Below are 27,156 nucleotides of genomic sequence, written 5' to 3' on the forward strand. Positions count from 1 at the left end.
CTGCATCTGCCCAGGGACCTTCTCTGTCTTATTTATTTCCCTTGGTCCCCAAGCACAGGGCCGGATACCTCACAGGCATGATGCAGATACTTGTTGAATGAATAAACAGATGAGCACAAGGCGGGAACGCATGGAGGAAGCAGGTACTGGCCACCTGAGACCTGGGCGGAAGGCAGGCACACTGCTGCTGAGACCATGTTACCTGCTGGGGCACCTTGAAGCGGACATAGGAGCAGAGCTGGAGCATTTCACTCATCTCTTCTGGAGTGGACGGGATCAGGGGGATCTTCTCCACGGCGGCCGACTCCTGCAGTTCTTTGAGCCGTTGTACGAACTGGTTATCAGTTGAGTACTGCAGACCTGTGGGATTCAAAGCAAAACAGCTTGGCAATAATATATCTACCTTCTTACCAAACCCCATTTTATATAAAGAACTTCCAATATCAGCCCAGAGCTAATATATTTCAGGTGTTTTTCACCAGTAGATTTCTAATTTTTTTTTTTGGCTGTGTTGGGTCTTTGTTGCTGTTCAGGGACTTTCTCTAGTTGCGGCGAGTCGGGGCTACTCTTTTTGTGGTGTGTGGGCTTCTCATTGTGGTGTCTTCTCTTGTTGCGGAGCATGGGCTCTAGGCTCGAAGGCTTCAGTACTTGCAGCACGTGGGCTCAGTAGTTGTGGCACACGGGCTTAGTTGCTCTGCGGCATGTGGGATCTTCCCGGACCAGGGATCAAACCCATGTCCTCTGCATTGGCAGGCAGATTCTTAACCACCATGCCACCAGGAAATTCCAGCAGATTTCTTTTTAATTGGTACTGACATCCTTGCTGAGTCAAAACTACACTCTGAGAAACATAGAAAAAAATTCTTTGGAATATTTTAGGGTCTGGTTACTCAAACTGTGGTCCATGGACCAGCAGTACTGGGAGCCCATAAGAAATGCAGCATCTCAGCCCCTTTCCTAAGTCTCTCAAATCGGAACCTGCATTTAAGTTGCCAGGGGACTCACACGCAGGATAGAGTTTAAGAAGCACTGGTCTAAAGGCGACTTCCCTGAGCCCCTTTCACATCTGTATGGTTGAGCGGAGACCTGGTGAAAACATGACTGGAATGGAGTGACTGACTACTCCTTCCCTTGGCCTGGACACACTTTATAATCTCTTATTTGGGGCCAATACATAAAACACAGTGAGAGCGAGTCCACTTGTGAGCTGCCCCCTATGTTGGGGCCGTAGCTGCCCTATACACAGTCCCTCTTCCTCCAGGAAAGCATTAGGCAATCCTGAGCCTGAGTAGCTTTGAGACTGTGACCATTACTTTCTATCACCTGAAGCAGGATATGAGAGTTCACAGGAACTGATGTATACAGGAGGGTGAGACTAATTTCATTTCCAACACTGAACAAATTTCTAGGTGTTTAACTTAGCTGAAGAGCTAGAGCTTTGAAAGAGAGGCAGTGGCACCCATACTGTGCTACAGAAATTCACTTTATAAACCTCCTATATATATTCAGCAACTCCTCTAAATCTAACATGGGTATCATGTGGCCCTCATGATGCCACAGGTAGATTACACGATCTATTTCCCTTCGCTTTAAAAATAATCCTAAATGAAATGTCATGTGGTATTTCCTGAATTGGATCCTGGAACAGAAAAGGACATTTGTGGAAAAACTAATGAAATCCAAATAAAGCCTGGAGTTTAGTTAACAGTAACGTACCAATGCTGGTTCCCTAGTTATGACAAATTTACTAAGGTATGTGAGCTGTTAAAGGAGAGAACCGGGTGAAGGGTATGTGGGCCTCTGTGTACTATCTTTGCAACATTTCTGTAAATTTTAAATGATTTCAAAGTAAAAAAAGTGTATCTTTTCATTTTTGCATACAAACCAATTTAATTCTAAATTTCTAATGGAAACTCAGGTGTAAAACTCTTCTCTGAGCAAATGAACATACACTCAAAAAAGCCAGTTAGGGACTTCCCTGGTGGTTCAGTGGTTAAGAATCCGCCTGCCAATGCGGGAAACATTGGTTTGAGCCCTGGTCCGGGAAGATCCCACATGCTGCAGAGCAACTAAGCCTGTGTGCAACAACTACTGAGCCTGCAGTCTAGAGCCCATGCTCTGCAACAAAAGAAGCCACCACAATGAGAAGCCCTTGCACCACAACAAAGAGTAGCCCCCACTTTACCACAACTAGAGAAAGCCCACGCACAGCAACAAAGACCCAATGCAGCCAAAAATAAATACATAAATGAAATAAATTTTTTTTAAAAAAATTAAAAGCCAGTTAGATCTGACCTTCCATAAGTGATTTAAAATCTAATACTCTTCCAGAGAGGCTATTCCTCCAATTCTCAAACTTTATTATTATAAGACCAAATGATCTCAGATACAGTGCTTGGGAAAAGGAGAAGAGAAAACCCTTTGGGAGCTTGCCTTCAATTTCAATGAGCTTACAGACCTGAAAACTTAACTTTCAAAGTGAGTGAAAGATTTCAAAGGTAAATTTAGTTATGTTTCAGTAGAAGGGGTACAAGTTCAATTCATGGCTATATTCTAGTGGGTAAAGGAGGTGATGGATCATATAACGAGGTAGTGAATATGAAAGGACTTCCTCAAAAGCCACAGCTTGGGTTCTAGAGTCAGACAGCCTAGGATCAGTGCCTATCCTGGCTCCAGCACTAACATAATTACTTTTATGTTCCCACCTATAAAATGGGCGTACTATCTTGATCTAGATAATAATTACATATGTAAAAAGTCACTGAGATGTACATTAAAAATCTGGACAATTTACTATGTGTAAACCATACTCCAATAAAGTACTGGGGGTGGGGAGGGGAACAAGAGAAAGAAAAGAGGGGAAAATTAAGATTTTTCTCACTAACACACTATAAATCCAAGTTACACAAAAAAATTAAAAATCCAACTTTAGTGCTTACTTCAGCAGCATATATACTAAAATTGGAACAATACAGAGAAGATTAGCACAGCCCCTGTGCAAGGACGACATGCAAATTCATGAAGTGTTTCATATTTTAAAAATAAAAATAAAAAAAATAAAAATCCAACTTCAGATCATAATTTCTGGGGACATACTACAGTTCAAGTTGACAGGAATACATTTAAAAAGAGAGAAAGTAAACTTTGTTGATTTAAAAAGAAATCTTGTCATGAATAAAGATCTCTGAGTCTTTAGCAAAAAAAGGAAGAGGCATAATAATAGTAGCTTCATCTCATAAGGTTATGGCTAGAATTAAATCCATATAAACAGTTTCGCTCATAAGAATTCAATAAATATTGGATGTTAATATCATCATTATATTTCAAATTATATTTATATGCTGTAAAGTACTATACACATTTTAATTAACCACCTCAAATTCTTTGTGGAACAACGCATGCTATTTTATTTTTTTCAGGTTCTATATTTTAAAACTCAATATGGGAACTTCCCTGGTGGCGCAGTGGTTAAGAATCTGCCTGCCAAGAAACAGATACACAGGTGTAGAGAACAAACATATGGACACGAAGTGGGGAAAGGGGTGGGGGGAGGGGGGGAAATGAATTGGGAAATTGGGATTGCCATATATACATTACTAATAAGAAAAAAAAAATCAAATTGTACACTTTAAATATATGCCGTTTATTGTATGTCAATTGTATCCCAATAAAAGTTCTTAAAAAAAAAAAAAGAATCTGCCTGCCAATGCAGGGGATATGGGTTCGATCCCTGGTCCAGGAAGATCCCACATGCCACGGAGCAACTAAGCCCGTGCGCCACAACTACTGAGCCTGCACTCTAGAGCCAGTGAGCCACAAGTATTGAGCCCACGTGCCACAACTACTGAAGCCTGCATACCTAGAGCCCATGCTCTGCAACAAGAGAAGCCACCACAACGAGAAGCCCACGCACCACAACGAAGAGCAACCCCTGCTCAATGCAACTAGAGAAAAGCCTGAGCACAGCAACAAAGACCAACACAGCCAATAAATAAATAAGTAAATAAATAAATAAATAATTTAAAAAATAAAGTTAACAATGAAAAAAGATTTAAAAACTCACCACGGGTATGATTATCGTTATACAACTACTGTTTGATTATGTCACTAAAGCAATCTGATTAGTATCTCTAAAATATCCTCAAAAAGATGATTCTAAAAAAACAGTCATAGCAGGCACTGCCATTTATTTCTTCAGAGATTCAGACCCCGCTGTGTCCAAGGCGTTCACACGGCTATTTTAGCCTCATAACTCACCAGCTGGGCACACAAGAGACAAGCTGCAGACGTCCGATGGGTAGTAAGCCGCATACACCCCGGCCACGTGGCCGCCCATGGAGGTGCCTATCAGGTGGAAGGGTTTCTTGTTCAGCTTGAGGCAGTCTACAAACTAGGAAGGGAAATGAGAGAGAGGCTTGGTCATGCAGCTGTGGACAATGACAATGGTGCTTACAGAGTGGAAAACCTCTGCACGTCCTATGAGGACAAGTGCAAAGGGCTATTGATGAAAGCGGGTCTGAAATCTACTGGATCTATTACCCAGAAGAGCCCTGTTGCATGCATGTACTTCTCTTTACCTGGCACGGGTTATTGAAGGGTCCTTTGTAAGTATAAAACCAACAAGGATTCCCCTAATATGTGAGTCAGCAAACTTGTAAAATAAAGGTCTATATTTTAAAAGAATAAACATTTTCTCGGGAAGATTTTTGCGGGCCATACGATCTCTGTTGCAACTATTCAACTCTCCTATTGCAGCGCAAAAGCAGCTAAAGGCAACATGTAAATGAGTGTGGCTATGTTCCAATAAAACTTAGCTTACAAAACTCGGCGGCAGGCGAAATAGGGCCCACGGGCTACAGTTTGCTGACTCTTGCCCTAATATACAGGCCTTCCCATCCATCCAACCACCTATTCATATAACTATCCACCCATCCACCTATTCAACCATCCAATTGTTCATTCAACCAGCCATCCAAACACTCAACAACTACCCACCCATCTACCCATTCACCTAAAAAATATTTATTGGATATCTATTATGTACAAGGAACTACGGTCAGCTGCTTAGGATACAGCAAAGAGTGAAAGAAACAAGCTTCCTGACCTCTACAGAATACCTAGTTTAAAGACGGGAGAGGGGCACACATTAAATAAATATCCTCGACTCGGGAAAATACTTAATGTCAATTTGAAGCTTATGAACCACTGACTTTTGAAATGCTTCATGAGCCTCATGAACTTGAAAGCCCAGCCAGAGGGGGCTGAAGACAGATACTAAATTAGAACAAAGTGCAAAAAGCACCCTCCACATCCTCTAAAGCTAGGCAGACCTGCTGTTACTGTCATCATGTAGCTGCTAAGCAGAAAAATAGACTCCAAGGAAATAAATGGTCTTGAGGAATTCTAAACTCTCTTTCTGAAGAGCGGAGAAAATGCGACTGTATTTCTTCAGAAACAGCTGCAACAGGCTTAGAGGAGAACAGTCTGCAATCACCCCTGGCCCTCCACAGCTGACCAAGGATGCCATGTGGCTGCTGCCATTTTGTGTGCAATTCCTTGCAGACAGAATGCACTGGAGACAAGCGGAGTCAGAACCCAACTCCCTTGCCTGCTCCTCAGACTTGGACATGCAACAGTGGGCGGCACCCACCAGGAGCCTCCCGCTTACCTGGTGTATCCTCTCGACTTGCCCGTCTATGGACAGGTCATCCAGGGCGGAGCGGGTGGTGCCCTCATGTCCTGGCATGTCCACGCAGACCAAGTGCAGGTTCTTTGGAAGGAACTGAGGACACACAGTCCTGAGGGTCAGTATGTGGTGTGTAGAACACGTCTGCCCGTTTTCTGGGGAGGCTGCCCCCACTTACCAAGTGACCTGGATAGCCATCCATGGGGAGGTATGAACCTGGACCACCCAGTGTCTTACCCTAGTAACCTCTGATGTGAATAAACATTGCCAGTAGCCTTAAAGGGAGCAGACGCCCCCAGTGTCTAATACACAAATGGAAGGGGACTCGGGGGATGACTGGAAAAGGGGGACAAAGGTCCAGGGTAGCAGGCTTGAGTCCTTCACCTTCTTGACACCAGCTGGCAGGGACTACCTCCTTCTCCTTTCCCTCACCCCTTCTACGCTTACCCCAGTCAGGCAGCCACTGGCGTGGAACTCTAAGGGATGGTTCTGCTCTTCCACAGTCCTGGCCAGCGCCAGAGCCCACAGGAGCAATGTTTTTCCTAAGAACCAGGTCTGATCACCCTAATTCTGGTTTCAACATTTTTTTGGTTTTTTGTTTTTTGCATTAAGATCTAATTCCTAGGGTATTTTTATTCTAAATAGCTACTTCCATTTAAGTATGTGCCACATTTACTCAGGAATCTGAGAAACATCAGTTATCAATAAACAAACATCCAGTTACATGAAAGATGGAGACGAGAAGTGAGAGGTTCATTAAGGTATGAGGATGACTGTCCTCATAGTGAAATTTGGAAATAAGAACATAAGGAACTAGAGGATGTGTGAGCCTCTTCCTCCTGGTGTAGAGTACACTTGGGATCATTCAGGTATGGTCCTGCTTGAGGTGGGAGCCTGGGATGCTTCCCTCTCAGACCTCTCCCAGCCCCCATCTTCACCAGCTATTCATTCTTACCAAGTGAAGCAAGTTGCGACACGCAAGTAAACCAGGAAGGTGATTTGGAAAACTACCCCAGAAAGCTGCCAGATCAAGACTGTTTCTCTAAAGGGCTAAGGAAAAGGAAAAGCAAAAATAGAAGGAAGAGGGAACGAGGTGGGGAGGGAGAAGGAGAAGCAGAAAAGGGAGGAGGAGGGGAAGGAAGAGGAGAATCTTGGAGTATAAAAAAATGATTTTTTAAAAGCTGGATGCTGAGAGTCATGACAGACCTGAGACGAAGCTAAGCGTCAGAAACCTTCCCTAAGAAGTATTCCCACGTTGAAATGATTTTTAAGGCACAAATTTTACAAATAACATTCAACTCAATAAACTCTGATAAAAAGACCTGAATAATATACTGCATTACTTTTAGGATGATCTGAGCCACAATTCCGGGTTCCCCTTGCTTTCTACCACTGCTGGTTACATTGTGTCCAAGTGGATACCCTTTCCTTTACTGAAGAGGGAAAGCTCTAGAACTGCACCTTGACCACGCTAAGCCACATGTCCTTGTGGGCAGAGAATCCGTGGAGCATGAGGACGGAAGGTCTGTGGCCAGGCCTGCCGCGGCAGGAGTAGCAGAACTGATAGTCTTCGTGGCGCACATAGCGGACCTGCATGCCCAGTGCCCTCCGCCAGTACCTGGAGACGGAAAATACAGGCAAGTCAAAGTCAGCGAGCTCCAGAGAAGCAGCTGCGGGAGGAGGACTCTGTACAGCCTTACTGTGAAGTTAGAACAACACTTCTCCCAGCCCTCGTCCTCCACACACGTCTCTGCAGCCCCTAGAGCTTCACCTGAAAGGAGCGCTACCCAAACCATTCCAGAAAGCACCTTATGTGAATATTCTGGTATATATGTTACTAAGCACTCTATCAGGAAGGGAAAAGGGGGTGTCTTCTTAAGAAGCATGACACATAATAACTCTTTGTTAACACGAATTTCTAGCAGTTTGAATTGCAGTGCAAAGAAGGAATAGGCAATGGGACCTCACTGGGTTTATGACGGAGCCCTTTCTCTGCCTTGCTTGTTTGAACTTCAACAAAATTCAAAATGGCTGGTAGTAAGGCTGCGAAGGACTCCAAAGACACCAAGACAAAGGCGATCTCCCCTCGCAGAGAGCTGGCTCACAGCTCCTGGTGGGCCATGTTCACTGACACCTAAAATCTGGGATGAGCAGCGTGGACGTGAGGGCATGAGTGCCTCTGGGTACAGCACAGCCGTGCTGGAGGACCTCACTGCAGAGGTGCTTTAATTGGAAGGAAATGCACCAAAAGACTTAAAGGTAAAGCGTGTTCCTTCTTCTCACCTGCAACTTGCTATTTGTGGAGCTGAAGAATCAGACTCTCTCATCAAGGCTGCGGCTGCTGGCGGTGGTGTCATTCCACATCCACAATCTCTGGATGGGAAGAAGGACAACAGGAGACTGTCTGACAGATGCCTGGATTCCTTATTGTCTCAGGACTCAACATACCTCGCAGTTGTACAGTGTGGATGATTCCAGTGACTGCATCTCTGTGAGAAATACTATTTTGCCTATTTTGTTTTAAATTTATTTATTTTTGGCTGCGTTGGGTCTTGGTTGCTGCGCACAGGCTTTCTCTAGTTGAGGCGAGTGGAGGCTACTCTTCATTGCAGTGCATGGGTTTCTCACTGCAGTGGCTTCTGTTGCAAAGCATGGGCTCAGTAGTTGTGGTGCACAGGCTTAGTTGCTCCACAGCATGTGGGATCTTCCCTGACCAGGGATTGAACCCATGTCCCATGCACTGGCAGGTGGATTCTTAACCACTGTGCCACCAGGGAAGTCCCTATTTTGCCTATTTTGTAATTCTACTTGAGCAAGCTGGATGTTTAGCCTTTCAACCAACTGAATTTTTGCATTTGAGTCTTAACCTTATTTATTTATGTATTCCTGTGAATTTGTTTTTAATTGGGATACAGGAGATGGGTTGGGAAGTGTCTCTGTGGGTTACACCCCACCAGGGAAGTGTCCATTGTCATCTTCCTGGGATAGCTTTTGGAAATGTTTCTTTCCTTGGAGCTGCTGCTCTTGCTGCCAGCAGCCTCAGGTCCATTGCTTATGGCTCCTCCTTGGAGGAGAATTTTTCCTTTTTTTTTAATACTTTTTTTTTAACGTATTTATTTTGGCTGCACCAGGCCTTAGTTGCATGCAGGACCTTCGCTGCGGCATGTGGGCTTCTTAGTTCCAGCATATGGGAGATCTAGTTCCCTGACCAGGGATCAAACCCAGGCCCCCTGCACTGGGGAGGATGGAGTCTTACCCACTGGACCACCAGGGAAGTCCCGAGAATTTTCTCTTTTTCTTTGAGATACTCTTGTTTCCCAACACTTCAGGGTCACTAACTTGGGAAAAGACTGCTTCTTCTTGGGAAGATTTACACTGACGGCTGGCTGTCTCTTCAAGATCACTACTAACCAGCTCCTCCTTGGCAAAGGATTTCTTTTTCTTTGGTTTGGAGAAAGAGACAGACAAATCTTCCACTCCATTCTTCTGAGGAGCCTCCTGGGGCTTTCGCTTTCTTCTTTTTGGATCTTGCACTGGTCTCCTCACACTCCTCCTGGGCACTGCTGCTGTTTTCTAAAGATGTGAGGAGAACTGCAGCCAGTCATTCTTTTCCTTCCTTAAGCATTTCTTCTCCTGTTTCTCCAGCTTCCTAGTAATCTCAGCAGTGGCTTCCTCTGCCTGAACCACTGCCTCCTTCATGACATCCAGATTCTTTCATAGACTCTCTCCAGTCTCACAGAAGGATGGCCGCGCCTCGACTTGTTCCTGAAACTTCTCCACAAATACAGCTGAGGACACCTCCGAGAAGCAATCAGTTTATGCGGCAATACTGCATTTGTTTGCCAAGTATTGGGAGATGTGGCCTTTGCTCTTGGCCGCTACCTGGCTAATGAACGTGGAGTGGAAAATGAGGCCATGTTTTGGGGTGTTATCCCTCGTCTTCAGGGCTCTGGAAACATGGTCCCTTTGCTGGGCCCAGGGAATCACTCAGACACCAGGACTGGCCATCAGAGTCTTAACCACATTTAAGTGTTACTGTGGTTTCGAAGAAGCTATTCATTCTCAAGTACTGGATTTTGATTGAATTGACTATTAATTGTGATGCAGAATTTATGGTAACAAACATTTGATTTTGTACAGACATTATTTCCACTATGGTGGATGAGCTCGATAAAGGTCATATGCCCTCCCCACCGCCTTCTGCCCCAAATATATTTTTCCTAGAGACTTTGAGAGTGAGAATTTGTTTCTTAAGAATTATCTCATCAGCCCTCTGCTTTTATTCCTTACAACATATGGCAGCTGGTTGAAAGCTCAGCTTCTGTTGGTTACATAAGACTTGGCAGTGCTGGAGTTTGGCCTGAAATTGATTTCAATATGAAATTGCCATCTAAACAAATTGAATTCTCTGCATGAAGAATCTCTCCAAGATGAAAGATAATTAATTCAACCAGAGATTCACTTAGTGGTATAATTTACACCAAAGAGGCAGCCAGATCTTGCAATAGCAAATAGCTGAAATGGATCAGCTTTACCCCTTTGTGTACAATAAAGGGAGAGGGAGATGAGGACACGTTCATATTCACTCATAGCTGCATACAAAACGCATGGGAGCAGATACAAGGCGCTATTACGATGAGTATCTGGAGCGGAGGTGGGAAATACTGTGAGAAGGAGGTGCAGAGGGAACAGTGGTGGGAGGGAGACTTATCACGTTCTTTTTAGTACTTTTTCAATGGATGTACTGCCTATTCAAAACATTAAAAATACAATAAAATTGGCTAGCTTAACAGCTCTTCTTATGACAAAACATGCATTTTTCAAAGTTCTAAATCATGACACAGTAACACGAATTTGTTGACTCACTCATATCCCAGCTCATTCATTTACTGGCTATATGATCATGAAACTCAATTTCCTCACCTATAATACGGGAAACTGTTGCATTCTACCGAGAATATGGGTAAGATTAAAAGAGATAATTCATTACAAAGTCTTGTTCAATGCCCAACATAGGGAAGTATTCAATAAATGGTAATTTTAGTGTTATATAAAAAAGATTCTGCCCTACAAATATATCATGTGCCAAAATTCAAGAGAAAAGTGTGGAAAATCTTGTGACAAATACATGGAATCATACGACATTTTGTTCTTTGGTGTCTGGCTTATTTCACTTGGCATAATGTTTTCAAGATTCATCCATGTTGTAGCCTACATCAGAATTTCATTCCTTTTTAAGGGTGAATAATGTCCCATTGTATGTATGTACCACATTTTGTTTATCATTCACCTGTTGATGGATATTCGAATTGTTTCCATGGCAATTATGAATGATGCTGCTATGTACACTGTATATAAGCATCTGTTTGAGTCCTTGCTTTCATTTCTCTGGGGTATATACCCAGAAGCAGAATTGTTGGATCATATAGTAATTCTATGTTTAGCTTTTTGAAGAACCACTAAACTTTTCCATAGTAGTTATACCTCTTTACATTTCTACCAGCAAAGCACAAGGGTTCCAATTTCTCTACATCTTCACCAACACTTGTTATTTTTCATTCTTTTAATAATAGCCATTCTAATGTGTGTGTAGTGTATCACTGTGGTTTTGATTTACATTTCCCTAATGACAAGGATGTTGAATATACATTACTTTTTATTGAGACATAACTTACATACCATAAAATTCACCCTTTTAAATGGTACAAATGAGGTGTTTTTAATATATTCACAAAGTTGTGCAACCATCAGCACTAATCCTGGAACATTTTTATCAAAAAGAAACCTGACTGAACTATACACTTAAAAATGGTTAAAAAGGTAAATTTTATATTGTGTATATTTTACCACAATAAAAAAGAGAGAGAGAAAGAAATCCATACCCATCAGCACTCACTCACCATTCCCCTCTCCCTGCAGCTCCTGGCAACCACTAGTTTACTTCAAGTCTCTATGGATTTGCTGTTCTAGACATTACCTATCAATGGGTTCATTCAATATGTGGCCTTTTGTGTCTGGCGTATTTCATTCAGCATGTTTTCAAGTTCACCTGTATAGACTGTATCAGTACTTCATTCCTTTTTTAAATAATTAAATAATTAATTAATTAGGCTGTATTGGATCTTTGTTGCTGTGTGAGGACTTTTTTCTCTAGTTGCAGCAAGCAGGGGCTACTCTTCGTTGTGGTGCACAGGCTTCTCATTGTGGTGGCTTCTCTTGTTGCGGAGCACGGGCTCTAGGTGCCCAGGGTTCAGTAGTTGTGGCACAGGGGCTCAGTAGTTGTGGCACAGGGGCTCAGTAGTTGTGGCTTGCAGGCCTAGAGAGCAGGCTCAGTAGTTGTGGCTCATGGGCTTAGTTGCTCCAAGGCATGTGGGATCTTCCGGGACCAGGGCTCGAACCCATGTCTCCTGCACTGGCAGGCAGATTCTTAATCACTGCGCCACCAAGGAAGTCCCCCTTCATTCTTTTTTAAGGCTAGATACTATTCCATTGTGTGGATATGCCACATTTGTTTATCCATTCAGCTGTTGATGGACATTTGGGTTGTTTCTGCTTCTCAGCTATTAGGAATAATGCCACTACGAACATACATATAAAAATTTTCCTGTGGACATATGTTTTCTGTTCTCTTCAGTGTTTTCAGTTCACCTAGGAGTAGAATTCCTGGGTCATATAGTAGCTTTGAAAAAGAAAAAAAAACCTTTTGAGGAACTGCCAGACCGTATTCCAAAGCGGCTGTATCATTCCACATTGCCGTTAGCAGCATATGAAGGATCCACTTCCTCCACATCCTTCATTGTTACTTTTTTAGAGAAACTTTCAATGGAAGTATAAATAATATAGAAAAGTACACATATTATAAGTGTACAGCCTGATGAATCTACACAAAGTGAATGAACTCATTATCTGCCACCCAGATCAGGGTCTAGACTATGACCAGCATCCCAGACACCCACCTCACATCTCTTCCCATTACTACCTCCTAAAGGTAACCACCACCTCACTTTCAAACAGGAGAGTTTTGGATGTTTTAGATCATACAATAAGTTCTTGTTTGTATCTGATTCCTCTCACTCAATATTATGTTCGTAAGGATCACTCATGTTGTAAAATACAGCATTATTTATTTCCTTTTCATAGCTATACAGTACTCCACTGTGTGAGTAACTGTATGACTACACCTCAATTTATTTATCCATTACAGTGTTCATGGACATTGGGTGTTTCCAGTTTGGAGGTATTAAAAATGGAGCTGCTATAGAACATGTTTGCGTATATCTTTTGATCAATACATATACACATTTCTATTGGGTGAAATTAGCGGGTCATTTTTCCAAACAGTTTTCCAAAGTAGATGAACCAATTTTCACTTCGGTCAACAATACACCACATTCTAGTTGTTCCAAATCTATACTGGGTTAACAGTATCCTCCCAAAATGCAAGTCCACCTAGAACCCGTGAATATGACTCTATTTGGAAATACGGTCTTTGCAGATGTAGTCAAGTTGAGGTCATAGTCGATTTGGGTTGGCCTCAAATCTAACACCATCAGTGTGCTTATAAGAGGGAAATCAGGACACAGAAACACACAGAAGGAAGAACACCATGTGAAGACAGAGACTGGAGTAATGCATCTACAAGTCAAGGAACGCCAAGGGTTGCTGGCACCCAGCAGAAACTAGGGAAGGGGAAATGGAAGGAACCAGAAGGAACCAACCTTGCCAATGCTTTGGTTTAGTATTCCCAGTCTCTAGAACTGTGAGAGAATACATTTCTGTTGTTGTAAGTCACCCAGTTTGTGGCAATTTGTTACAGCAGCCCTAGGAAACTAATACAACATCCTTGCCCATACTTGTAATTGTCAGTCAGCCCTTTTCATTTTAGTCACTCTGATGGGTGTGAAATGGTATCTCACCATGGTTTTATTTTGAATATCCCTTAGGGTCAAAGAAATCGAGCATCATTTCACATGTTAATTGGGAATTATCTCCCCATCTTTAGGCCAACTGTATATAACATAACATAACATAACATAACATACCATACCATAACATAACATAACCGTGGGAGTGATATTTCCTCATCCTCACAGGTTCTGGGGATTACGGAGGCAGATCTTGGTGGGGCTGTTTTAGTAATTCTGCCTGCCAAAGGGGTCAAGTTTGACTTTTCTTCAGATGGGTTTCTAGCTGACCCAGTCCCCTTTCCCTGCTGCAGAGCAGTGCTACCTCTGTCACAGTTCAAGAGACCATACCTACGTACATCTGCTACTGGACCCTCCTGTCCCGTTGGTTTATTTGTCTTTCTTTGTGCCAGTTTCACACTGTCTTGACTGCTGTTGCTTAATAACTAGTCGTGATAGCGGGTAGTGTAAATCATCTGGTATTGTTCTCCTTCAAGACTGTCTTGCTTAACTTGGCTCTTTGCTTTTCCTTATAAATTTAAAAATCGGTTTATTAAATTCCATTAAAAAAAACCCTGCTGAGATTTTAAATGTGTGTACACAATCTACAGGTCATTGTAGGGAAATGTGATATCTCTCTGATGCAAAATCTTGCAACTCACAAATATTGTCTATCCCTCCATTAATTTAGATCGTTCAAAATTTCTCTCACTAATACTTTGTAGTTTTCTGAGTAAAGGCCTTGCACATTGTTCTTTAGATTTATTCTTACGTATCTTAGTATTTGTTGATACTATGGTAAATGGTATCATTAAAAGATTTTTTCATTTTTCTATTTGTTTGTTGCTATTATATAAGAATACAACTGATTTTTGTTTACTTATCTCGTATTTAGCAATCTTGCAAAATCACTTTTTAACTCTAATACATTATCTATAGATTCTTTTGGACTTTCTTCATACACAATCATGCCATCAGAAACAACACGAGTTTTATTTCTTCCTTTCTAGTTCTTATCCCCTTCTCTCTCTTATATGCATGCTTTCTTACCTTGATCACACAACTGAGTTTCTTGGGGAAAACAAAAATCTTTAAAAGTCCCAGTCTTTTTCATTCCGTGAACAGTTCTGACAGTTTACATGATGAAAACCAGAGCGGCCCCTGATGTCACCCACAGTGGCCACAGCATCTGCAGCGCGGCTCTGTGGACTCTCACAGCCACGTGTTTGGCGCCTCCTGCATGAGCTACCATAGTCCACATCTCTGTGGAACTGTGCTGGCCGTGCTCCGGGGCCACTCAGACCCAGAGAGAGCTCTCTGAAGACTGGCTGCGACCCACCAGGGACACTGTTCTGTGTGCTGAGGAGCTCAGGAGACCTACAGGGAAGTCCAGGCGAGAGCACCCTGAGATGCCTTCCTCACACCCGCATGCTCGCTCAGCAGGGCGGCTTGGGGTGTTAGGGATGCCCAGCTACCTCTTCTGCCTGCTGCTCCTGTTCACATCGCAATCCTGCAGATTAACTTGACTAAGCCAGGTCTGCAGGGTGAACCTATGGGTGGTCGTGACGGGTAGCTGAGTAAATGAAGGCCTCAGGAGGAGTAGCTGTGGTTGAGGGACGTAAGTTCCTCACAGTAAAGCTGCTCATCCTATGACAACCACTGGGAAAGTGTCACTTGCAGCAAGGTGATTTGAAGGAAACAGGCTGTGCATTTCAGTGGGGTGGCGGAAGCCGCTCACAGGGCTTTCGGCAGCTCTCTGCAATGGCATCACGGGTGCTATTACGATAATCACAGCCCCCATGCCACAGCGCTACCCGGCATAATCCGAAAGGATTTTTAGGATTTGCATCCTCCCCAGCCAACTGGATTTCTTCTTGGCCTGTGTGGCTGAGTTCACAGAACAGAGCACATTGTGTTCACCCTCCAGCTACAGCTCTGAGTGAAGTGACAGGCATGGGCAGGCTTCAAGGTCACATGCATCTGTGCTGTCAAATAATAAAGGACCGAATGTTCTCAGTGGGGCCTCTCTGGGTTTTGGTGGTATTACTTGCCAATAAAAGTGAATTATTTGCTATGAGGCATTATTCATAATAGCCAAAAAGTGGGACCAACACAAGCGTCCATTTGGATAAATAAAATGTGGTATAACCATACAGTGGACCACATACTGCGGCATGGGTGAGCCTTGAAAAGTGCCAAGAAGCCAGACACACAAAAAACCACAAATCGTATGATCTCATTTATATGAAATGTCCACAAGAGGCAAATCCAAAGTGACAGAAGGTAGATTACTAGTTGCCAGGGGATGAAGAAAGAAGAAAACTAGGAGTACCTGGTAACAAGCATGGGGGTTCTTTTGGGGGAGATGGAAATGTTCTCAATTAGATGGTGGTAATTCACTATACTGTGAATATATTAAAACCAATTAAATGTATACTTTAAAATGGTAACGTTTAAATTACATGAAGTTTTAACCCAAAAAAGTGAATTATTTGCTACGAAGTTAATTTTCTCTTGAAAGATCAAGCATCACAATTATTCTCACATTCTGACTCTGAAAGCCTGCCCCTTGGCGGCCCAAGGAGCTCGGGGGTTGGGGCCCTGTGCAGCACAGAGGCTGGCGTCCGCGTATGGCAGGGGGGTTAGCCTTCAGGTGGACCAGTCACCTCTGTGCGCGGCCACACCCGTGCTGGGGCCACATCACTGAGCTGCATCCTCTGCGTCACTCTGATTTACGAAAAAAGGAATTTGCATGTGGAGGTCCACAGGGCCTCTGCGGGCAGAGAGGGGCACACCACTCCAGCCTCTCCGTGTCAGGGGCCGTACGGGAGCCTTGGCCCCAGCACACTCCTACTGCCGGTGCTTCAAGGGCAACGGCATTGAAGCAGCCGGAGTCTTAGCTTCATCAATGCAGAGTTGGGTCCTGGGTGAGCCTCCGAAGGGGGCATCACCTCCCCATAAGACAGAGTGAAAGAAAAAAGCTCCCTTTCGTTCAATTAGCTTCTTTTCAAGGATCAGAGCCTGGCTGGCAGGCAGAAAATTCCACACTCTCATGAAACAAAAGGGAGCCAGGAGGGAGGGCACATATAGAGCACAAGCACAACCTCCCTGCCCTCTTCTCTGGGCACAGAAGGGCGTCCTCAACTCCAGAAGTCATGGTAAATCTCAGTGCGCTTCCCTACGGCACAGAGAGGAATCAGGTCTATTTCGGTATCTCCTTCATCGTGGGATGAATCCATGGGAATGTGAGAGGTGATTTTATTTGGTAAATGGACTGTGGCATGAAAAGTCACTGAAGCACATCATGAGAAAGCTTCTCTCTTTTCAACTATTAACCTTCTGATTCCATCAAGGAGAAAGGCTGTATACCTTTCACACCTCCCAGACTTTGTAGCAAAGAGAGAGGAGACAGCCTCTGGTAGGCAATGGTACCTAGGCTGGAATTTATGAACACAGTTTAATGGTACTGCGCTTACTTTTACTTTCTTATATTAATTCACTGTTTATGGCAAGTATGGCGAGCTCTCCACTTAAGTTAGCGATATTTATGTCACTCTTAAATTGACTTAAGGTTTTTTTAAAAAATCACTCTAAAGAAAACACAAAAGAAAAGTAGAGGTGGTATGCAGATAGAGCAAGAAGCATAAAGGTGATTCAAGAACGACAGAAATTTTGGAAACTTTTCTTTCTTTCTGTCACTTTACTAATGAATACTTTTAAAAAAATCTAAAACCATTCTGTCCTACCCACGCCATCTCCACGATCCTGCTCTTTCTCATTTTTCAGTGCAAATCACTGCATCTGTCAAGACATCACTGGATCAGAATCCAATGACCAAGAAAAACCAAAAGAATTCCCATGAATGCGCGCAGAGTCAGTGACTTTGGGAGAGAGGATGGTCTCCTGTGCAAAGACACCATCAGAAACCTGGAAGAATTTACCTGGTTAGAAGCTACCACCACCATTCATCAGGAACACTCCCAACATTCAAAAAAGGATGCCTTTCAACTTTTCTCTGAGTTTGATATCTTTCATGATAAATGCTGAAGAGCCACAACCAAAAAGGACAAGCAGCTAAGACGGCGTGATCATGATATTCTTGAAAACGTGAACTATAACATGAACTTACCAGTAATAGATTCTTATCAGCGCCGAAGGCCACAGGAGGAACGAGGCTACAAACGCCAGGATGGGGATGGCCAGCGTCCCGCCCGCAATCACAAACATGTTAACCACGTCAAGGTCCATCCTGCTCTGTAGGGCTGGCTGACACCTGCAGGGGCTGAAGAGAGCAACGGTGCTGCAACTCCGCCTCAGGAGACAAGGTGAAGAAGCAAAGCAGGACAGAGAAGTGAACGACACAGAACGAGGGCAAGGATCAGGAGGAAACAAAAGTAGGCAAGTGCTTTAAAAAAATCTAAATAGGCAGGACAACTAAATGTAATGAGGAATCCTTGAGATGATCCTGGATTTTTTCTTTTAAGCTATAAAGTAAACTGTGGGGACAACTGTGGAAATTTGAGTAAGGACTGGTTATTATATAATATTATTGTATCAGTGAGTGTGGTGATGAAACTGTGGTTATGTTTACATGTAAGAGAACGTCCTTGTTCCTAGCGTCTGCTGAAGTATTAAGGGATAAAGTATAATAATATATGCTACTCACGTTTAGCAGTTGAGGAGAGAAAAAATGAATATACGTGTGTGCACACACATGTGTGTGTGTGTGCACGCATGTGTGTGTGTAGAGGAGGGAGAAATAAAGTAAATGTGGTGAAATGTACCGGTGAACTCAAAGGTAACCTCCAACTTTCCTATTAGGTTTGCAGTTTTTAAAAATTAAAAGTTAGGGGGGCTTCCCTGGTGGTGCAGTGGTTAAGAATCCGCCTGCCAATGCAGGGGACACAGGTTCAAGCCCTGGTCTTGGGAAGATCTCACATGCCACAGAGCAACTAAGCCTGAGTGCCACAACTACTGAGCCTGCGCTCTACAGCCTCCGAGCCACAACTACTGAGCCCATGTGCCACAACTACTGTAGCCCATGTGCCTAGAGCCCATGCCCTGCAACAAGAGAAGCCACCACAATAAGAAGCCCGCGCCTGCAATGAAGAGTAGACCCCTGCTCTCCGCAACTACAGAAAGTCTGCATGCAGCAATGAAGACCCAATGCAGCCAATTAAAAAAAAAAAAAGTTAGGGAGGACAGAAGACCTGGAAGGGAGGAAGGGAGAAAGGGAGGAAAGGATGACGGGAGGAAGGAAAAAATACACATGTATACACTGATGCTCATCTATGTACAGACTATCACTGGAAGGTGTACAAGAAACCAGCAACAGTGGTTGCATCTGAGGTGGGGAATCAGGTGGCTAGGTGTCAGGGATAGAGGGAGAGTTGCTTTTCATGGTCTACCCTTTAAAATTTTGGTTATTTATCATGTACATGTATACACTATTCAAATATAAGTAATATACAATAAAAAGTTAGGAGGGAACACATCAGAACAGCAGAGTTTTCAGTGTACTTTCTGATGTCCGCCCGCAGACTTGGTGGACACGTCTGAAGGCTAGGACGTGAGCTCCAGGAGGGCAGGGACTGTACCTCCAGCACTCAGACTCTGGTCTGACCCATTTCTAGGCGCTCTAGAAAGCACCGCTGAATTAGAGGTCCCCACCCAGTCCTGTCTCATGAACTCACAACATGGTTTATTTTTTTTTCCTGGAATAAAAAATATTTCAAGTCCCATCATCCTCCCCAATAGAAAAAACAACTCCTGCAAGGATCTGTAAGTCAGGTGTGGCCATTTGCCACCTGAGGACTCAGCCACTTGTGTTAAGTGTGCATCTCACTAACACAGAAAACACCCTTCTTCAAGAAAAAGCAAACGTGTACCAAATCACGGTCTTCCTTATATTTCCTGTGAGATGGACAGCTCTGTCCCATACACCTCTATCAACTGCTGTGTATTTCAATTTTATAATGATTTCATGATAGCAAAGTACGACCTCATAACCACTGAGCACGGAGGTCAGCTAACTTTTTCTGTAAAGGGCAGATGATAAATATTTCAGCTTTGCGGGTCATAGGGTCTCTGTTGCAACGACTCAAGCTGCCCTTGTAGTGAGACGGCAGCCATACAACATGTAAGGAACAGGTGTGACAGTTTGCCAACAAAAGTCTGTTGTAAAAAACAGACTTCAGGTCAATTTGCTAACCCTTGATAAAGCACACCAACCCCATCAAACAGGCAAGGTGAGTGCTTTATCCCCTACTTAAAGGTGAGGAAACTAAGGCACAGAGAGGTTAAGCAACTTGCCCAAGGTCACTAAGCTGGTATTCATGATTATAAAACAGGTTTCTGACTTGGACCCATTCTCTTTGCTTCTAGCTCCACTTTGTCTAGTTTTTTTCAAATGGCCTTTTCTCAATCTTTGTAACCTCTCTGCTGTTAAATACCCACATTCATCACCCCTAATTTCTCCATGAAGATGTGATGTCTCCATTTAGATGTTTCATCTCTTGTGAAAGGTTTGGTGAAACAAGCCCCTCAGTCTAGAGGGGGAAAGAGATACATCTATAGGTGGGTTAAATGGTTCCTTTTAGTTTCACACACACTCTATCCGGGGACAGCCCTGGGTCTACAGTCATGAAAACAGCCACCTTCTCAAGGGCAGAAGCACTGTCTGTATTTCTGATTCAACTGACCCCTCATTTCCTCAGTCACTGTGAACACTTTTTCCAGCACACTTATATCACTGGGCTCTTTCTCCTCCTAGAAGCAGACCTCCTTGAGGGTAGGAATAATCATACATGTTCTTTCTCAGTGCCTGAAATAGCACAGGACACAAATAAGGTACAAATGAATGAATGAAAGTCAAAGTTACAAAATGGGTTCAGTCCTATTTGTTTTAAGGACAACCATTCCCAATGATGCTGTAAGAGACCTGACTTTTCTCTTTTTCAATAATTACAAAACTCCCCAGAGGAGTCACCTATTTAATGCTGGGTACAATTTATGATGTTAAAAAGGTCTCGCTGTCAAGGGGTAAGCAAATTAATCGTGGAGTGAAGGGAATTTTACAAATCTGTTTGAACAGTGTGGGTCACAAAAGAGCTGATGAAGATGGGAACTGTCAGATTCAAGAGGGCTTTCCCACATCACATAAAGTCCTTAAAAACTGCTGAGGGTCATCGTGAATTCTGATTCCTGAGCTGCAGGAAGTTAATTACATGATGTTCTTTTAGCTTAGGAATTAGAGCATTTTATGCCCAAAGCCACATATGTCACAGACTCTGACATAGGAGACGGGAGCCCCAGCATGAAGGCATGATTATCAAAAAGAAACCTCCTGGTTTCATCAATGCCTGCTATGGACATTATGGTCAGTTTGGGGAAAGGTTTTATCTGTCTCCGTCCTCCATTTAACGGCAGAGTATAATCTTCAATAATGACCGTTTGCAGAGCATCTCAATTTAGCAAGGCTTGGACTTGTTACAGAGAATCCTGCACACTTTCTCTGATGAGGTCAAATACAGACAGGCCCTGAGTGAAGACACTAATGTTTTCTGAGTTTTCTATAAAGAGTTGGCCATTATTCCTACCTCTGCAATGTCCGTCATTTTACAACGGACTTGCCCCAGTCTTTAAAAAGGCAGCTGTCCTACTCTACTGGGGTTTGTTTTTAGGATGTTCTATGCACCTAAGGGGGAAGCTGGACACAGGAAAACTGAAGCCTCGTGGACCCGAAATCACCAATGACCGACCATCAAAAGGGGTAGAGTGTGGAGTTTCCCTAAGCACGGCGCCTGCACAACTGACACCTGCAAGGTGGCTTCAGGGAGCAGGAGAATACTCAGGGCTACACAGCCTCGGGGAACACATTCATACTGAGAAAGTCATCTCTTCGCAGTGCTTTTCCCGCCCTGCTTAGGTCAAAGAGAAACTCTCAGTATGGTTGTAATTAAACAGCTTTCTAACCCTTGAGCCTCCCACAGGCAACGGTATCTAACTATTTAATAACATTGTTCTGTGTTGATTTTTATGGATATTTTCAGTTTATGGTAGGGATGCAAATTAAGTTAAAAGAAGGAATTGATTTAAAGAAAAATGCTAACTAACTAGGTGGTACACGGATCTGGTGAACATCATGGTGGTGGTAGATGAATGGCTGCCACTGGGACAGATGTGTATGATGGCCGGGCACCAGGCTGGGGGTGGGGTGCTTGGCTGGCTCTTCCACACATGGGCTGTGAGACCTTGGGTTCCTTATCTATTAATGAGAACATTCATCCAAAACATCTCTTCTGTCCTTTCCTACTCTGGTGACTTAAAACATTTCTAAAATTACGCCAGACAATTGAAGAGTAGGATCTGGCTTGCGCTCCACGAGAATCTTGTTCCCTGTTACATTTTTCCCAGAACCTAAAACAGTATCTGGGAAATATTTGGTGCTTGGTAATGTTTGATAATATTTTGATGTTTGATAATGCCTGAATAAACTGAAAAAGAAAAATGCACTCATTTTACATATCTGTTGCATCAAGTGAGGCTCCCCAGTGTTAAAGAAGTGATTTCAGCGGCTCTGCAGCACAGTCTGACACAAGGGGACGTCGGGAAGGAGAGCTGACCTTTGTGTCACCAGGGAGGGTAACACACTTTCACCCAGAGACCAGAGCCTGCCACATGGCCTTTCCCTGTTAACACTGAAGCTGTGCACTCGGGGCCCTTCTCTCTGAACACAGGGACAAAGATTAATCAGCAGATCCAGATAAACATTGGACTCATTAATGTTCCCAAGTTTAGTCTGGGTTAGAGGTCAGGGATAATGTGTCACAATTATCTTTTAATGTTCTCACTGACTTTTAAAACCCATCATCCTGACTTCTGATACTGTAATCTTAAGGTATAAAGCAAAATTCCAAGAATAAATAGAATGGAAAACACTTTCATAGAATCTTGCCTTCCCCTAGACATCTACTCATATTCCATCAGATTTGAAAAACTAACGTCCTGGTCTCTTCAAAATAATGAGTATTTTAATAATTATATCAACAACAGTAATGACCACGGCACTACCACCACAGCCAAAGACAGAAGAGCGACAGCCTCCATGCAGTGAGTGCTGTATGCCAGGCCCCATGTAGGTGGTTCACACACATCCTCTCATTTTATCCTGCACAACGCCGGCAGGAGGAAGTATTGCTCCCATTTTAAAGATGGAGAAACCGAAGCTGACAGAAGTTAACAAATGCCCCCAAGGTTACCTGACTGGTACGTGGCACGAGCTGCGTTTCAATGCAATCCTGTAGGTGTGCCTGGTTCATGCTACCTTTGCCTTCTCTCAGCATTTGCTAAGCAGACATTTATCATGCATCAGTTACACAAAAGGCACAGAGTGCAGTGTTCCCATCCACATTCCTTCCACTTCTCCAGAACTATTTTAAGAGCAAGTAACATGCTAACTTTACAGATTAACAATTTATTACCTAATTCCTGCTGATGTCCTAAAAACTAACCAGTGCTGCTTATAATTTTTTTCTTTAATTCTGCAATATGAAAATTCTTTCCACAGTGTTTTCCACTAGGAAAACACTAAGTTCTTGAAATCTGAATACAAAATCCTAGCTGTTAAACATTGTTGCATCTACCCAACCCTGATTTCTGAAATTAGGTTCTTGTAAAGATAAACCCATTCCTCAAAACTATCACTAATGGTGAACAGCTAAAAAAGACACAAAGACACTAAGATTCGCTTGTGTGGAAACCCCGGGATCGATGAGGCTGAATAATTTGAGAAATGAGCAGTTCTAACTCCTTGCCATAGTCATCTTCTTCATCTCGGAGGAAAATCACACTGAAAGTTGCAAGGAAGCAGCTACACCTTCCCAGGCATCAGTGAAAGCGTGGCACGACCCTAGGATTACCGCCGTGAGGTGCTCACCTCTGCCCTCCTGGCCTTGTCTCCCCCTCACCCTGGCTGAGCCCGTTCCTCCTCTGTTCTTCGCAGCTCTGATAGCCCTGCTGTCCAAACAAGCCACGGCTGTGAGCACGCCTGGTCTGGTTCCTAAAATTCTCCGCTCCCTCTCTCCGCTGGCTATTTCCACGATGCTCTCGTACTTTCCCCCCGAATAGTCCCATGATGCGCTCCTCACGGTCCTCCTTGAAGAGTTCACTCTATCTATACACTCCACCACTGCCTCCCACAGGAAACGCAAAAATCAACACACCTGGCCTGGACCTCCTTCCAGACTTTTCTAAAAGCCTGCTCGACTATCTTCGTGACCCAAAAGTCCTACAATGTCTCGGGTACATCTCTCCCCCTTCTCCTGACAGTATCCACATCAGTCTGGCCTCCCAGACTCCAATGCATCTTTCACTCTTCCTCCTTGCTCAGCACGTCTGTCATGCCACCGCGGGGAGGTGCCAGGACTGGAGCCAACTTGTCTGAGTCTTGCACTGTTTATATGTGGCTATTTGAATTTAAATTAATTAAATAAAATTCAAAGTTCAGTCCTTCAGTCACATCCATCACATCGTAAATCCTCAGAAGCCACATGTGAATAGGAGGTGCTGTGTTGGACAGCACAGTTTTAGGGGGTCTATACCTCCCAAGGCCTCTTGCAACCAATTCTTCTGGCTTAACGTTTACTAGGAAGTTCTTGGGGGGAGAAACATTCCCACCAGGTATGAGATTTTGTAGGAGTCAGATCGCACCTCCCTCAGCCGCCACACTGGGTCCAGGTCCTCATCTCTCCTGGCTCCCATTTCTTTGAAGGCTGCTTTTTCACACCCTGTTCAGTCCTTGCACCACCAGCTGCCAGAGGAATCTTCTCAGTTTATACCAGGGATTGGGGGTTCTGGTCTGGTGTGAACTCTGAGCACTCTGTATGATCCCAGCTCAACTTCCTGGCCCCACACCTCCGCCTGCACCTGCACAGCCTCACGCTTGGTCTTTCTCACGCTGCCCACTCTGTGTGGAGCACTCTGCTGTCCTGCCTGACTGAAGAGCTCCTCTCTGGCTGATTCAAGTGTCACACTCCCCAGCAAAGCATCCTGGTCCTCACAGGCCCAGGTCTTCTTGACTCCCTTCAAACTCAGAGCCCTGCTCCAGGCACAGTCTTTGAGAAAGGGGGGAGGGGGTTTGGATACATATCTTGAGCTTTAAAAATTTTCAGGTGTCGGGCTTCCCAGGTGGCGCAGGGGTTAAGAATCCGCCTGCCAATGCAGGGGACACAGGTTGAAGCCCTGGGCCGGGAAGATCCCACATGCCATGGAGCAACTAAGCCTGTGTGCCACAACTAATGAGCCCACGAGCCACAACCACCGAAGCCCTCACGCCTAGAGCCTGTGCTCCACAACAAGAGAGGCCACCACAATGAGAAGCCCGCACGCTGCAATGAAGAGTAGCCCCTGCTCGCCGCAACTAGAGAAAGCTCGTGCACAGCAACGAAGACCCAGCGCAGCCAAAAATAAAATAAATAAATAAATCTTTAAAAAGAAAAATCTTCAGGTGTCCAATCCCCTCCCCAGCAGACCTACCGAACCAGAGAACACCTCTGACCCCCAAGAAGCTGGCCTGCAGAAGGTCGTCAGGGAACTGACACAGTAGCCCCCGTCTCATTAAGGGCTGCCTTTTTTCTTTTTTTGCTGGCAATCTATGGTGTTAAAAGCACATACTCACTTTTCAAAGAGCACAGCCTTCTTTCCCAACTGCTACTGGCTCTGGCAGAAGCTGAAAATGAGACTCTGGAATCACAGGAAAGGAAGTGACCAAGCATTAATTGATATTTGGCAATATGAAAGAGGTGTAACACCTGGCAATGCTGCTGGCCTCGCTCAAGGCAGAGCGCTCTCCTCCTTGGCACAGGTGAAGTGCAAATATTCTGTGGCTGTAAAGTTGCCTCTGGTTCAGGTCACCTCCCCCAATTAAATAACCTGCACAAAGGGCAGGCAGGGCATGTGAGATAGAAAGCCTGGCCAGGAGGGCGTGAAGGCCGAAGAAGGAATCTGTGACGAGGACAACGCGTGGGATGAGCTGGCGACTCCTGGGCTGCCTGCGCGAGAAAGGCAATGAGGGGAACAAGCGTGCTTGGGAGAGGGAGGTTCTGGAGGCTTCAAACTTAACAAAGACCTTCAAATAAAGATTAAAGCTCCCCTCTTCCATCTGGGGTTAGGGTTACCTAAAAGTTATACTCAGAAAAGGAGAGGAAGGTGGCAACCAAAGGGCAAACGAATACAATATTTCTACTAGGGGAGTTGGCAAGGGGACCGCAAAGCTCAAAACCAGGGCTGGACAGGGACTTCCCTGGTGGCGCAGTGGGTAAGAATCCACCTGCCAACGCAGGGGTCATGGGTTTGATCCCTGCCCTGGGAAGATCCCACATGCCGCAGAGCAACTAACCCCGTGCAACGCAACTACTGAGCCTGCGCTCTAGAGCCCGTGAGCCACAACTATTGAGCCCATGTGCCACAACTACTGAAGCCCACGCATCTAGAGCCCGTGCTCTGCAGCAAGAGAAGCCACCACAATAAGAAGCCCGCGCACCACAATGAAGAGTAGCCCCCACTCGCCGCAACGAGAGAAAGCCCATGTGCGGCAATGAAGACCCAACACAGCCAATAAAAAATAAATTTATTTTTAAAAAAATAGGGCTGGACAGAGCAGAGATGCTGGCAAAGTCACTGCAGCAGGAAAATGAGGAAAAGAGTAGACAGGTGATGGAAGGTGAGTCCACAAAACCCCTGAATTATTTCAGAGGGGTCAAGGATAAAATACACCACGATAGTCCTAGAAGAAAACATGAGAACTCTGTTTGAAAACATCTTCACAGAGAAAGCCTTTCCAATTAAGATATAAAACCTAGGGGTCATAACATGAAGATTAATAAGCTGACTGCATAAAAATGTTTTTAAATGTCCACAAGAAAAGGGATATCATGAACAAGATTAGAATTTGTCAGTACACATTGGAGGCAACAGAGTAAAAAAGGTTTCCTACAAATCAATAAAGACAAGATTCAACGGAAAATTGAACAGAAATACAGATGACTCTTTAACATATAAAAAGATGTTCAATCTCATTTACAAGAGAAATACAAATTAAACCTATGATAGTGATCTTTATTTTATTGTCAAAGAACAAAAAGTGTAATAACAGACTGTGTTGCTGGGGCTGTGGGGAAACAGATACCCTCCTGCAATGTACAAATGTACATTCCCATCAACAAACTCTACAGATGGCATTTTGGCAAAATCTGCAGCAATGTAAGATACACATACCTTTGATCTAATAATCTAATTACTAGGAATTTATGTTCATACCTGAACATGTTTCAGAATATGTTTGTGCAGGGTTATTTCGTATAGTATTATTTATCATGGCAAAAAATTGGAAAATATATGCCCACCCATAGGGGATATGTTAAATAAATGATGGTACAACTTTATAAAGAAGTATAATGTATAGTCATTAAACACAAATAAAATTAAATATAAGCCATTAAAATAATGAAGCAGGGTTTTTTTTTTAATATTATTTATTTGGCTGCACCGGGTCTTAGTTGTGGCACG

The 27,156-nt window shown here is 43.8% G+C and overlaps 1 protein-coding gene and 1 non-coding gene across 23 annotated transcripts in view; one reads left to right on the forward strand and one right to left on the reverse strand.

Annotated features, from left to right (window-relative positions):
- Positions 1-27,156, reverse strand: part of ABHD6 (abhydrolase domain containing 6, acylglycerol lipase) — a 91,735-nt gene that overhangs the window by 9,270 nt on the left and 55,309 nt on the right. For 9 of the 22 annotated variants that reach the window (XM_057705032.1, XM_057705034.1, XM_057705033.1 and 6 more), the window contains 5 exons: positions 17,720-17,872; positions 7,148-7,304; positions 5,669-5,782; positions 4,258-4,390; positions 203-360 (listed from right to left, as the gene is read on the reverse strand). In XM_057705032.1, the coding sequence (XP_057561015.1) occupies positions 203-360; positions 4,258-4,390; positions 5,669-5,782; positions 7,148-7,304; positions 17,720-17,838 (681 nt within the window). In that variant the 5' untranslated portion in view covers positions 17,839-17,872. Of the gene's footprint in view, positions 1-202; positions 361-4,257; positions 4,391-5,668; positions 5,783-7,147; positions 7,305-7,969; positions 8,060-17,719; positions 17,873-22,117; positions 22,319-25,267; positions 25,333-27,156 lie in introns of those variants that run through there. The other 13 variants (XM_057705019.1, XM_057705020.1, XM_057705018.1 and 10 more) reach the window with 7 other exon arrangements.
- LOC130835428 (U6 spliceosomal RNA) lies at positions 2,932-3,038 on the forward strand. Its single transcript, XR_009048912.1, has one exon. It is a non-coding gene; the product is annotated as a U6 spliceosomal RNA (small nuclear RNA).

This window comes from Hippopotamus amphibius, chromosome 13 (assembly GCF_030028045.1).
Source record: "Hippopotamus amphibius kiboko isolate mHipAmp2 chromosome 13, mHipAmp2.hap2, whole genome shotgun sequence".
NCBI classification, from domain to species: Eukaryota; Metazoa; Chordata; class Mammalia; order Artiodactyla; family Hippopotamidae; genus Hippopotamus; species Hippopotamus amphibius.